We start from the raw sequence: 14,030 nt of genomic DNA, 5'->3' as shown, positions 1-14,030 counted from the left end.
TAAACAAAGGAATGAAGAGGGACCAGAAAACAGAAACCAGGCCCGGAGATGAGGCACAGCAAGAGGCCCAGCCCTGAGGTCCCACCTTCTCAGATTCTTTTCCGTTATAGTTTATTACGAGATATTGAATATAGTTCCCTGTGCTAAGCGAGACTATTTCTGACGCATTGATTCGCGAATATTTATTGTGCACCTACTTAGTGCCAGGTACCAGCTCTGAAGCAGGGGAACCAGAGGGCACTTACACTAAGACGCAGGTAGGTGATGGAGGTCCTGGAATGCCACACTCAAGAATATGGACTGGGTCAAAGGGGCAGCTGGGAGCCATGGTAAGAAGGATGGTGACAGACAGGGCTTCTGACAATGACCACAGAGACTCCTGGTGGAGATGGCGTGTCTCCTCCACGTAGTGGGGCGGCAGCTCCTGACTGCAGGGGGGTGGGTGAGACATAGCAGAAAAGAGGACACTTAGGCCTACCTGCCTGGCCCCTAGGGCCCTGCCAACCCTCACCCTCTGCTTGTGGTCACTCAGCCTCCAGCCCTTCTCATTGCCTCCGGTTTCTTACTTATTTATTTTTATTGAAGGATAGTTGATTGACAATGCTGTGCCAATCCCTGCTGTACAGCAAAGTGACTCAGTTATACACAGACATACATTCTTTTCCATTATGGTTTATCACAGGATATTGAATATAGTTCCCTGTGCTATACGTAGGACCTTGTTTATCCATTCTAAATGTAATAGTTCACATCTACCAACCCCAGACTACCAGTCCATCCCTCTCCTTCCCGCCTCCCCCCGCTTGGCAACCACAAGTTTGTTCTCTATGGCTTCAGGTTTCTTAGCTGCCAGTGTTCCCCTCCCCTAACTCTAAACAATAAATTAATCAGTAAATATACAGTATGTCAGATGGTACTACGTGCTCTGAAGGAAATAAACAGGAATTTTAGCATGAATCACTCCCTAACTTCTTTCTGGTCTTTGCTTCAATGTCACCTTCTCCGTGAGCCTTTCCTTAACCAAGGCGTTTTGTTTGTTTGTTATTTTTATTTATTTATTTTTGGCTGCGTTGGGTCTTTGTTGCTGCGCGCAGGCTTCCTCTAGTTGCAGCGAGCGGGGGCTACTCTCTGTTGCGGTGCACAGGCTTCTCATTGCGGTGGTTTCTCTTGTTGCAGAGCACGGGCTCTAGGCACACAGGCTTCAGTAGTTGTGGCTCATGGGCTCTAGAGCGCAGGCTCAGTAGTTGTGGCGCACGGGCTTAGTTGCTCCGCGGCATTTGGGATCTTCCTGGACCAGGGCTCGAACCCATGTCCCCTGCATTGGCAGGCGGATTCTTAACCACTGCGCCACCAGGGAAGCCCAACCAAGGCGTTTTAAATTGCACAAGCCGGACGAAATTCTTGTTTTTGTTTGTTCACTTGTGATCGTTTGTCTGTCCCCACTACAATGTAAATTTCATGAGAAAAGAGCTCACTTACCAGGGTATCCATAGCTTTTAGAATATTCTCTGGCTCAAGAAATATTTGTCGAATGAATAAATGATTCTTTCCTTAAACAGTTAAAATGACAACTCTCCAAACTATTGTCCTGAAAAGAGAGAACAGGATAAGGTTGCACAGAGCTGGTGCAAACATTCCACAAAGTGATTAATTTTATAACTTAAGTGTTTTGCCAAAGTTGGAAGGAGAACATGTTTGGTCAAGAGGATGGAACAAGAGGTTAGGGGTTATCTTCTGTTCCATAGCATCAGCTGCTTTTGTAATCAGAAAAGCAAAGAGAACTTGTTTTACAAAGAAAAGAAGGTGCAGAGATCTGGGTTCCGAGTCCAGCCTCTGGGGAATGGTCTCCTTTGCCAAGGCTGGCTGCTTGCTCAGGGGATCGGTGGGGGCGGGTGGTGAGGTGCTCATGCTTCTTTTCTTGCTCCCCCCAGACTCCCTGAAGACCACAGAACTCTAGAAAGCTTGGGTGTGGTTGTCAGCACACCTGGTCTACTCCTGGCTCAGCCTGTGACAGGTGGTGAACCCATGACCCAAGTCTTTTCCCTTCCACAGGGCTTTGGTAAATATTCAGTGTGATAATAAAAGTCATTGTGGCTATATAATATATATATTTTTTATTTATTTATTTATTTATTTTTTCTTTGCGGTACGCGGGCCTCTCACTGTTGTGGCCTCTCCCGTTGTGGAGCACAGGCTCCGGACGCGCAGGCTCAGCGGCCATGGCTCACGGGCCCAGCCGCTCCGCAGCACGTGGGATCTTCCCGGACCGGGACACGAACCCATGTCACCTGCATCGGCAGGCAGACTCTCAACCACTGCACCACCAGGGAAGCCCTAATATTTTAATCTACAAATCAAGGTGGAGTTTTCCCCCTCTTCCTTTACACTCATCCCATTACTGAGGGAGGACATTCATGGCTACAGTAAAATGATGTCACTGAAGTTTCCTTTTTAGTTCAACAGCCTTAGGGGACTCAAGGCACAGAGAATCACGAGGACACAAGAGCAAGGTGGATGGGGTGGGGAGTGGGCAAATTTTAAAATACTCCCCAAGTCAAGGAGGAAGGAGGAATTTGGAAAGGACACAGAGAGATCTTAGAACAGATGTGTCTTTAAGAAAGGGTGCCTGTGTCCTGCCTGTCCTGAAGAGTTTGGTGAGATCTGAGGATGGAAGGAACTGTACCCCGTTTTCCAGGTGAACAGACCCCAGCAGTGCCTCTACACCCCAGTGTGACACAAAGGCTGTGTGAGGCGGCCCAGAGCACACAGACCAAGAGGAGGGGCTGTGTGGGCTGACAGTAAAGAACAGACAGAAAGGGGGCTTCCCTGGTGGTGCAGTGGTAAAGAGTCCGCCCGCCAATGCAGGGGACACGGGTTCGAGTCCTGGTCCGGGCAGATCCCACATGCTGTGGAGCAACTAAGCCCGTGTGCCACAACTACTGAGCCTGAGCTCTAGAGCCCGTGCCCCGTGCAACAAGAGAAGCCACCACAATGAGAAGCCCGCGCACCGCAATGAAGAGCAGCCCCCGCTCACCCCAACTAGAGAAAGCCCGCGTGCAGCAATGAAAACCCAACGTAGCCAAGAAAAAAAAAAAACAGACAGAAAGGACAGGAAGGCAGAAGGGGGGACGTCTTGGCAGATGCCAGTGTACAGAGGAGGTCAAGGCCAAGAGGATCCATGCCCCTTCTCGACTCTGCTACTGGGAGCCCTGGGAAAAGGAGAGAGAAAAACACAAACTGACCCCTTCAAACACCTGCCACCAGCAGAAAAGGAACAGGAAATATCAATTCAATTAAACAACAGACAGATCACATTTCTTGCACACCTGGCCTATGTTTCTGTATGCTTGTTTTAATAGCGCACTCACATGATGCTTCCTATGCATTTCACAGCATTAACCCAATCACAGCAACAATCCTATATTGAATGTTATTGGCACTCCTATTTTACACCAGGGGAAACGGTTGCATAGAAAGGTCAGGTAACTAGCCCAAGGTCAGACAGAGACGGTAAGAGAGCTGGGACTTGAACCCATGGAGTCTGGGCCCGGAGCCCATGCTTTCTGCTGCCACTGTGCCGCCCTTTTAAGGTTTTTTTCGGGTACCCTGCTCAGTGCTTGAAAAACACAGTTTCCTTGCATTCTCAAAACCATTCCGGGAGGTGCGAATTCCCTGGCGGTCCAGTGGTTAGGACTCCAGGCTTTTGCTGCTTTCACTGCCGAGGGCCCGGGCCCAGGTTCAATCCCTGGTCAGGGAACTAAGATCCTGCAAGCCGCAGAAAAACCAAAAAACAGACAACAGCAGCAACAACAATAAAACACCATTCTGGGAGGTGAGTGTTTACAGATGAGGAAATTAAGATGCAGGGTAAACAATAACTTGTCCCAGGTCACAGCCAAGTTTGCAGGCCGGATCTGGACATGGGTCTGGGGGACTCTAAGGCTGGTCCAGTCACTGTGGCTGTGTAACAAACCATCCCCAAACATAATGGTGTGAAACAACCATTTAGTTATGCTCCCAGTTTCTGCAGGTTGGGAATTGGAGGTGGCTTGTCTCTGCTGCACAATATCTCAGGCCTCATCTGGGAAGATTCAGTTGCTGGAGGTGACTTGACGGCTGGGGCTGGACCCATCTGCAGGCTCCCTTCACTCACGTGTCTGGCGGTTGGGGATGGCTTTCAGCTGGGACTTCAGTTGGACCGAAGGCCAGAACAACAACAATATGTGACCTTTCTATATCATCTTTCATGTGTGCTTATCTTGGACTTCCTCACAGCAGGGTGGCTGGGGTCCAAGAACCACCGGGAGCAAGATAGAAGCGCATGGTGTTTCATGAAAGCACCACTTCCGCTGTCCTCTGTCAGTCAAGAAGACATGGTTGTAGAAGTCCTCCCACGTTCAGAAGGAAGAGACATAGTCCCGTGTCTCCCATTTGATGGAGGGGAGGTCAAGGGCATACTGTAAGGAGAACATGTGGGGTGGGAACTCTTGCTGTGACCATCTTTCATAAATGCAATTCTCAAACTTCACTGCAAGCTCAAATCATGTTTCAAAGTCCCAGTGCCCAAGCTATACCCCAGACCAGTGAAATCAGAATCAGGGAGAGGGAGCCAGGAAGCAATATTTTCTTTAACTCCCAGGTAATTACAATGAGGCCGTCTCCCATGTATGCAAAGCTCCTGGCACAGTGTTTGGCTCGTGAGCAACTGTTTTTTGTTTTTTCCCCAAGTGTAAACACCTATGACTGTTTTTTTTTTTGGCCGCATGTTGAGGCACGCAGAACTTCCCCAACCAGGGATCTAACTCGCGCCCCATGCAGTGGAAGCGCGGAGTCTTAACCACTGGACCACCAGGGAAGCCTAAACACCTATGACTCTTAATAGACAAAGTTGTCATAGATAATGCACAGGTGGACTCAAAGTTTTAGTTAGGTGTTTCTTTTTACAGTTATTTTCTAATTATGACATGTGGTTGTGGGCTTCCATTTTTGGTGGTTATGTAGTTTCTTTTAAAATACATTTAAGTAAAAAAGGTAAGAAGGTAACTTTTTAAATGCTAAGTAAATAGAGACTTCCCTGGTGGCGCAGTGGTTAAGAATCCGCCTGCCAATGCAGGGGACATGGGTTCGAGCCCTGGTCCGGGAAGATCCCACATGCCACGGAGCAACTAAGCCTGTGTGCCACAACTACTGAGCCTGTGCTCCAGAGCACATGAGCCACAACTACTGAAGCCTGTGTGCCTAGATCCTGTGCTCTGCAACGAGAAGCCCTCACAATTAGAAGCCCGTGCACCGCAACGAGAAGTGGCCCCTGCTGGCTACAACTAGAGAAAGCACGTACTCAGCAACAAAGACCCAAAGGAGCCAAAAAAATTTAAAAAAAAGAAGTTGAAAAAATAACAACTTTAATTAACATTCTCTCCTTGTGCGTATATGTACATACAAATTGTTCAAAACAGAATATGAGACGTCATCAGAATCCTTAACCAGAAATAGTTAATCTTTAAAAAAATAAATAAAATGTTAAGTAAATAATGACGTAGCTTGAATGCACATAGGGTAGAAATCACAAAAGTGCTGTGTGAATGGTAAAGCTGGGAAAACCCTGAGGCAGGTAAGCAATAATGGTATCTAGGACTATGACTGTTATTAGTATCACCTTTAAAAAGTGCTGGTTGAGGGGGCTTCCCTGGTGGCGCAGTGGTTGAGAGTCCGCCTGCCGATGCAGGGGACGCGGGTTCGTGCCCCTGTCTGGGAAAATCCCACATGCCGCGGAGCAGCTGGGCCCGTGAGCCATGGCCACTGAGCCTGCGCGTCCGGAGCCTGTGCTCCACAACGGGAGAGGCCACAACAGTGAGAGGCCCGCGTACCGCAAACAAAACAAAACAAAACATAAAAAAAGTGCCGGTTGAAAATCAACTTTGGGTGATTCTGAAATTTTAAAAAATAGACATCTGAGAGCTGGCCTCTGGAGTGGGCGGATGAGGACAAGCACGTGAAACACATAAAGGAGCCAGGAAGCCTTTGGATTGTGGCAACCTGATGGAAAATTCCCATAAGCCCCTGGGGGGAAAGAGAGGTCAATCAGCTCTCCAGTTCTCACGAGAGACCCAAGAAATTGGGGAAACAGGTATTACACACAACCAGGAAATGACAAAGAAAAGAATGGAACAGAAGAGGGAGGTTCTGGAGGGTTCTCATCCTGATGGGGTCCCTAGTCTTCATGTAGTTTAAGCCAGGCCCAGGCCCCTGCACCCTGAGCCATGATTTCCCCTTCCGCAAAGGAGAAAGAGTGCGGCTCTACAGATCTGAACATTCTGTAATTCCAAGAATGGTCTGGTTCCTGGAACAGCCACTTAAAGGCCTCCCAGGCAGAGGCTGTGCCAGGGAAGGCCAAGGCCAGGGAAGGCCAATCAGAGGCCAGGAGTGAGGGGTGATGTGTGGAGCCTCCTGGCAAGTGTCAAAGGACCCATTACCCAGGGAATGGCCATGTCCAGCTAGAGACACAACACTCCCCAGCCTGTTCTCTCCTTTGAAGTTGACAGAAGAGAGGACAGTCTCAGCAATTGACAGGTGGGGAAACTGAGGCTCACGCTGGAGTAGTTGACTAGAAATTAACTAGCATCTAGAATTCTTCATTGTCAGTACATAGTTCTTCTCAGGCATGTAGTCAAAAAAGGGTGCAACCCAAACTTTGAAAATCAGACAGACCTGATATTTTTTTTATAAGTATATTTATTTATTTTTGGCTGCGTTGGGTCTTTGCTGCTGAGTGCGGACTTTCTCTAGTTGCAGCGAGTCAGGGCTACTCTTGGTTGTGGTATGCGGCCTTCTCATTGTGGTGGCTTCTCTTGTTGCAGAGCACGGGCTCTAGGCGCACGGGCTTCAGTAGTTGTGGCACGCGGGCTCAGTAGTTGTGGCTTGCAGGCTCTCGAGCGCAGGCTCAGTAGTTGTGGCGCACGGGCTTAGTTGCTCCGCAGCATGTGGTACCTTCCCGGACCAGGGCTTGAACCCGTGTCCCCTGAATTGGCAGCTGGATTCTTAACCACTGCGCCACCAGGGAAGCCCCAGACCAGATTTTAAAAGTCCCAGCTTCTGCAGGTTGCAGCTGTGAGACTTTGGCGAAATTACTTAACTTCTCTGAACCTCGGTTTTCTGGTCTGTAAAATGGGATCAATAATCCTATGCCCATTGGGTTATTGTAAGGGTTAAATGGGATAATGTCTATAGAACACATGTCACAGAGTAGTAGCCCAATGCATGGGAGCTGTTGCTATGATTTTCTGAAACTGATGCACAGATCTGTCCTGGGCAGAGAGCTACTGCCCAGTGATGCTCCTGCCATTTGCCTCCTGAGTTCAAGAGCTGACACTAACCCTAAGGCCTGGTTCCAATCCTATCAGGGTCCCATTTGTCCCTCCTTGCATGCATGCCTTCAGCCAGGTCCTGGTAATAGAGCAGGCATCCAATAAACCTTAACTGAATGGATAAATGATCTCTCATGGAAAGAGGGGTTCGAGGGAAAGTCTGAAGGAGCTGTATGCCAAAATGACTGTGAGATTCTGGTCATAGTTTTGCTGTGGGTGCCATCCCAGAGAAGGTCTCTCCCTGGGGTGGAGGCGAGGAGTCAGGTGGTGGAGGGCAAGTAGGAGAAGACTTTGAAGAGCTGAGCCTTGCAGGATGGGTGGGATTAAAAGCATCTCAGACAGAAAGCACCAGAAAACAGAAGCTTGCTCAAGAGGCAGGTAGGAGAATCAGATTTCACTTCACATTAAGGAGTGACTCTGAGAAGGAATCAGGCAACACAAAGGCAGCAATTTTCCTACCCCTAGTGGTATTCAAGCAAGCAGAGAGTATCCCAGCGTGAAGTGGGGTGAGGTTGGACTAGATGCCTTTTAACGTCCTTCCCAAGTCAGAGATTCTGAGACTGTTACTAGGTTGGACTCAGGGGAAGCTGATGGATAAAGGCTCTTAAAGGTTCAAGCTATGCATCTGTTACTGCTCCAACAGCTGCCTTATTCCTCTGTCCATATTCTTGGGTCCCTAAGAACAATTAACTCCAAGTTTTGCAGCCCAGGAAGGGATGGGAGAAAAGGAAAAAGGCTATGCCCAGGTCTAGACTGAGGGCCACCCTCTACCCCTTGTTGCTTGCTAGTTTTTTCTGATATTCGCTGTCTCCTGCTTCCTTCAATAATAAAACCCTGCCCTCCCTCAGTTTTGCCTAGCACGTGGCTAAGTAGTTAAATACTACATGTCCCAACCTCTCCTGTAGCTGGGAGTGATTATGTGTCTAAATTCTGAGCAGATGTGATGTGTTCTGCTTTTAGGTTATGGCCTTAAAAATAAATTAGTGTGGGCTTCCCCGGTGGTGCAGTGGTTAAGAATCCGCTTGCCAAAGCAGGGGACACGGGTTCGAGCCCCGGTCCGGGAAGATCCCACATGCCGCGGAGCAACTAAGCCTGGGCGCCACAACTACTGAGCCTGTGCTCTAGAGCCGCGAGCCACAACTACTGAAGCTGAGTGCTACAATTACTGAAGCCCACACACCTAGAGCCCTTGCTTCGCAACAAGAGAAGCCACCACAACGAGAAGCCCACGCACCACAACAAAGAGTAGCCCCCGCTTGCCACAACTAGAGGAAGCCTGCACGCGGCAACGAAGACCCAATGCAGCTAAAAATAAATAAATAAAATAAGTACATTTTAAAAAAATAAATAATTAGTGTGGCCTCCCCTGGTCCCTTCCCCACTCCATTTACATAAGCTGAATGCAGATGAGATGGCAGGTACTGGAGCAGCTAGGTCGGACCGCAAAGTGGTAGCCATGTTTTAAGGATGGCAGAAAAATGAGCCAGAAGTAGCTGGAATTCCTGCCACAATGGAGCTGCCATTTTAGCCCGGGAGTACTGACCCTTGGAGCTGTTATGTGACAGAGAAAGAACTTTCTATTCTGTTTCGTTTGAGTCTTCATTTCAGCAACCTAAGTCTCTACCTCAATCAATATATCCTCTCAGCTCCCATCACACCTCTTATTTGCTCCACATTCTTCTGGAAGTCTGGCTCCAAGACTGACAACACTAGGTAAGAGTCTTCCTCCTCAGCTGACTTTCCAGAACCCTGTCCTGGCAAACCCCCTTGGCAAAGGGACCCACCTCACACTTGAGGACAATAAAAATCCTTGAATTTGAGTCCTGAATAACTTGGGGCAAATCCCTTAATTTTTTTTCTTTTATAAATTTATTTATTTTATTTATTTATTTTTGGCTGTGTTGGGTCTTTGCTGCTGAGTGTGGGCTTTCTCTAGTTGCAGAGAGCGGGGGCTACTCTTTCGCAATGCTCAGGCTTCTCATTGTGGTGGCTTCTCTTGTTGCAGAGCACGGGCTCTAGGAGCATGGGCTTCTGTAGTTGTGGCACGCAGGCTCAGTAGCTATGGCGCATGCGCTTAGTTGCTCTGCGGCATGTGGGATCTTCCTGGACCAGGGCTCGAACCCGTGTCCCCTGCATTTGCAGGTGGATTCTTAACCACTGCGCCACCAGGGAAGCCCCTCCCTTAATGTTTTAAATCTCAGTTTTTGCCATTTTGGAGATGGCATCAATAAATAACATTCACTTCAAAAGGTGGTTTTATATGAATACAAGATAAACAACAAGATTGTTATTCCGAAAATGGAGAGAAGCTGGGGAGGGGGCTTGTTTCATGGGCAGCATTACAAAGAAACAGAGGAAATTCCCTTGCACCTCGTAAGAAACCACAGAAACATATGCACCAAAACACATGTATACAAAAAAAAAAAAATGCTCACCTCCACGCCCAAACAAAATTAGAAACGTCCCTTCCCAGACACACAACCAAAAACAAATACTCACCAAAATGCTCTCATTGGTTCATGCAAATGCAGACACTTGCTGGCAGAAATGTGCACCCAAAAAGCCACACAAAGAGAGACGACAAAAACACACACACAGGCTGCAGCTGCTGTACTTTGTTTATTGTTGCTGTCACCCTGGGGAGCTCCGGTTTCTTCTTTCTTTTTGAGGGGTACCTTCATGATTCTGCCTCTCTCTATTCTCTGCCTCTTGTTCCCCATCTTGTTTTTTTTTCTGGGGCTGGGGCTGCTTCGTTGGTGGCCCTTCAGAACCTCAGTCAGGTGGGCTAAGTCCTGGGGGCGGGGGCAAGCAGGCCTGGATCCCGCCCCAGGGGCTGGTTCCTCGCAGTTCTGTCTCCGTCGCTGTGGGGTGTCCGTGCTCTGACTTCATCTGGGGGAAGGAAAGCAGGTGGTGAAAGCACAGAGGCCTGGGTTCGAATTCTGCCTCTCCTGCTCACTTGCTCCGTGACTCCAGAGAAGGACCCTACCCTCTCTGGGCCTCAGTTTCCCTCTTTGTAAACCAAATTTTGCTCCAGTTGGAAAGGGTCTGTTTCTCCCTTTGCTCTGGTCACTAGGAAACTCAAAAGTCTCTCTCATTTTATTCTATGTTGAGACCACAATTCTTGGATCCCTCCTCCCACCCAACCTCGCCCATTCAGGCCTGTCCTTTCCAGGCAGAGAGACCTCTACTGGTGCTGCGGACGGGGCCCCCTGACGCCTTACCTCGAGTTCTGTCTCAGGGCCGTGCCCCTCGCTTTTTCCGCTCCGTGTTCTGGAGCTTGGTCACCAGCTTCCTCTCGTGCCCACCAGGGCTGTGACGGTTGGTATTGGCGGCGGCTTCTCTCTTGGTGCGACCTTTCCGGCCTCCCACTCCTGGGAACCGAGGTGAGAGGCGGTGGTGAGGTGGGCAGAGGGGTGAGCCGCAGGGGGTCCAGAGGGCAGGGGTGGAAAGAGCTCGGGTTAAAGTCGGGAGGCTGGGGGGCATCACCATGTAGCTTTAGGGCAGTCGTTGTCCCTGTTTCCCCGTCTGTGGAATGATGTTGCTCTAATATTCTACGAGTGCGTGTGTTCCCAGGGCTTAGTAGGACAGAGCTCACTGGATGAGGGGTAAGAAGGGGGTGACTTGAGGGGTCAAGGGAACATGCTGGAGAAGGGTGATGTATGGGCAGGAGCCCAAGGAGGGATCCTAGTTTGGGAAGGGGGGTGGTCAGGCTGTTTGTGAGGGCGGGCATTGGAGACAGAAGGACAAGGAAGGTGGCAGGACCAGGCCTTACCCAGGTAAGAATGAGCCAGGCTGTAGAGGTCATACTCATCCAGGTTGGGGTCTTCATCTTCTGGGCCTGGGGGCTGCCTGGACGGGCTGGCTGCTCTCGGGATGGTGGCCATGATGTCTGTCTGTCTGTCTGTCTGTCTGTCTGTCTCTCTCTCTCTCTCTCTCTCTCTCTCTCTCTCTCTCTCGTCTTCTAAAGCTTTGTTTGTGTCTGCTTTGCTGACACCTCCCAATTCACTGGCCCCAACTTACAAGGCCACAGTCTCCTCCTCAGCCCACAGTCTGGCTCCAACCCCTCAGGCCCTGTCTGATGCAATCTGGCCTTTTCCCAGAACCCAGCCCAGTAAACATCTGTCAGAGAGGGGAAAGAGTCGGTCCTGTGAGTCCCAGCTCCCCTCGCCCCCTCCCTCTCACTGGGGCTCGCCCAGCTGGGTATTTTTCCACTGAGGAGATCCCCGCCCCTCGGGGGTGGGGGGAGGTAAGAGGCAGGGTCTGGGCATAAACAGCCCTTGGGATAGAGGGCCGCAGGGAACTGAGGGCCTCACCTGGCTGACTCCTTCCTATCCATCTCCCGCCCTCTGCCACATGCCCCTCCTGGGCTGGGGGTCATGGCCGCACAGCTGACCCTCACCCCCACCCACTTCTGGCTCAGACTCAGGACCATGGTGGCAGAACATGGAGTGAAGAATGAGCTGGGACAGGGTACAACACACTCTGTGTTGTGTCATTGGTTCTCACCCCGATCACACCCAACCCAACTTTTTTATAAGAAACACCTTGGAACCCCCCCTTAACATCCTGAAATGGGGGTCCCTAGGTAATCTCCCACTCCTGAGAGGGAGGCTAGCAGAGTGGTTAAGCTGATTCTGGAGCCAGATGCCCTGTATTCAAACCCTTGATCCATTACATGCTGTGTGACCCTGGACAAGTCACTTTACCTCTCTGTGCCTCAGTTTTCTCCTCTATAAACTGCGGATGATAATAATTGTATCTACCTCATAGATTTGGGGAGAGGATCTAATGAGATAATCCATGGCATGGCACCTGCAACAGTGCCTGCTACAGTGTAAGCTGCACTGTATGAGTTGAGCACATGGTTTCCAAACAATTCAATATAATGCCCTCCCTGTAATGTAAAGGAGACGTAGAGGAAATTAATTTAAAATAAAATAATATGTATTTCAAACCATAGATATACTGAGGTAGAAGACATTGTGAAGTAAACAGATGTTTGTGCTAATTTAATATGAATTAAAAGAAGGGGTTTGGATAAGAAACATGGAAAAGTGGAATTTTCCTCTTTTGCCTGAAGGATCCGACTGTGTGGGTCACGTTGACCCAGAGAGGCCACACCCTGGGCTGCCCACTCATGCTTCAGCTGAGGCTTCAGCACCAGGGGCAGGGAAGGAAGCAGGCACAACATTCCACTTTTTTTTTCTTTTTAACTCTGTGGTTTCCAGTGCAAGAGGACCTTCTCAGCCCAGGGCAGGTGTTAATTCCCTGCTCACATTCCCACTTTGCTGTGAGCCCACTCAAACACTGTTTCATCTCCATGTTACCTAAACTCCATTCTTGCCCGAATAATAACCCAGTAATAACCCGGTCTCGTCCTCTGCAGAACAAGAAGCATCACTTCGGCTTGCTCTTCTCGCTGGCCTGAGCCAGAATTAAATTCAGCTTCTGGTTTCCAGATTTGGGTGATTTGTGAGTTCTTTAACACCCAGGAAATGAAAGTGAATAAAAACAGAATGGGGATAATAATAACAGGCCAGATGATAAGAGAAAGAGGAAAATAACCATAACTTAAACAAAAGTAACAAACACACTGGAACTTCCCTGGTGGTCCGGTGAGTAAGACTCCGGGATCTCAATGCCGGGGCCCTGGGTTTGCGATCCCTGGTCGGGGAACTAGATCCCGCATACCGAAACTAAGAGTCTGCATGCTGCAACTAAGACCCGGTGCAGCCAGAAAGAAAAACAAAAATCAACCCCCAGAATACAAACAGACCAGGCAATTTAAGGTGGAGAAATTAGGAAATACGGAGTTCTTGCAAAGTAGTGGGCTTTACCACTAAATGTAGTAGCGAAATCATTCCCTCTAGCATGACATGAGATGCGGTGGGGTCGGGTCACTGAAATAATTTTTTTTTTTAATAGCTTCGTGAATGTCTAGCAGGACAGTCAGACGTCGTACAGGACGTGGGACAATTCTGTGTACGACCGACCGACTGTCCTGCTCCGACCTGAGATCATTGTGACTACGGAGAACACGCCCACAAATTCCCGAGCTACCTCTAGGGGACGGTCTTTCATTCATTCACTTCTGCCACCGGGTTACCAGCTGCGAGATCCTGAGCCCACTTCTTTTTTTTTTTTTTTTTTTTTTTGCGGTTCGCGGGCCTCTCACTGTTATGGCCCCTCCCGCCACGGAGCACAGGCTCCGGACGCGCAGGCTCAGCGGCCATGGCTCACGGGCCCAGCCGCTCCGCAGCATGTGGGATCTTCCCGGACCGGGGCACGAACCCGCGTTCCCTGCGTCGGCAGGCGGACTCTCAACCACTGCGCCACCAGGGAAGCCCCTGAGCCCACTTCTGAGCTTCAGTCTGCTCATCTGTAAAGGGAGAACGGCAACAGCCCCTGCTATGTGAAAGGGCCTCCTCCAGACCCGGCCCACAGTACACTGCTATTTCTCCCAGTCTTCAAAGAAAGAAAACCGAGGCTCAGAGAGTGACTTGCTCAAGGTCACACGGCTGGTGAGTGGTGAAGGATTCCTCCCCCGGTCTACCTGACCCTAGTTCCGGGGCTCGTTCTAAGTCAGCACAGCTGACCAAACACCGGCAAAAGTTTGACAGCTGTGTGTATGGAGGCATCTGTCAGGGTTTCCTCCTTCCTCCCTTC

The 14,030-nt window shown here is 49.6% G+C and overlaps 2 protein-coding genes across 2 annotated transcripts in view; one reads left to right on the top strand and one right to left on the bottom strand.

The window, feature by feature from the left end:
• Nucleotides 1-9,970: 9,970 nt before the first annotated feature.
• NUPR1 (nuclear protein 1, transcriptional regulator) lies at nt 9,971-11,514 on the bottom strand. The gene is made up of 3 exons (XM_067706232.1): nt 11,137-11,514; nt 10,586-10,735; nt 9,971-10,253 (listed from the first exon to the last, which is right to left on the bottom strand). Exons 1-2 carry the CDS (start codon nt 11,246-11,248, stop codon nt 10,599-10,601), a joined length of 249 nt encoding a protein of 82 aa, XP_067562333.1. The 5' UTR covers nt 11,249-11,514; the 3' UTR covers nt 9,971-10,253; nt 10,586-10,598.
• Nucleotides 11,515-13,574: 2,060 nt separating this feature from the next.
• SGF29 (SAGA complex associated factor 29) overlaps nt 13,575-14,030 on the top strand; it is a 32,794-nt gene continuing 32,338 nt past the window's right edge. The window contains exon 1 of the mRNA XM_067706229.1: nt 13,575-13,885. The gene's annotated coding sequence lies outside the window, so the exon portion shown is untranslated. The remainder of the gene's footprint in view (nt 13,886-14,030) is intronic.

The sequence above is a fragment of the Pseudorca crassidens genome, chromosome 15 (assembly GCF_039906515.1).
Source record: "Pseudorca crassidens isolate mPseCra1 chromosome 15, mPseCra1.hap1, whole genome shotgun sequence".
NCBI classification, from domain to species: domain Eukaryota; kingdom Metazoa; phylum Chordata; class Mammalia; order Artiodactyla; family Delphinidae; genus Pseudorca; species Pseudorca crassidens.
Note: the sequence above shows the minus strand (reverse complement) of the source record. Positions and strands in the feature narration are given on the sequence as shown.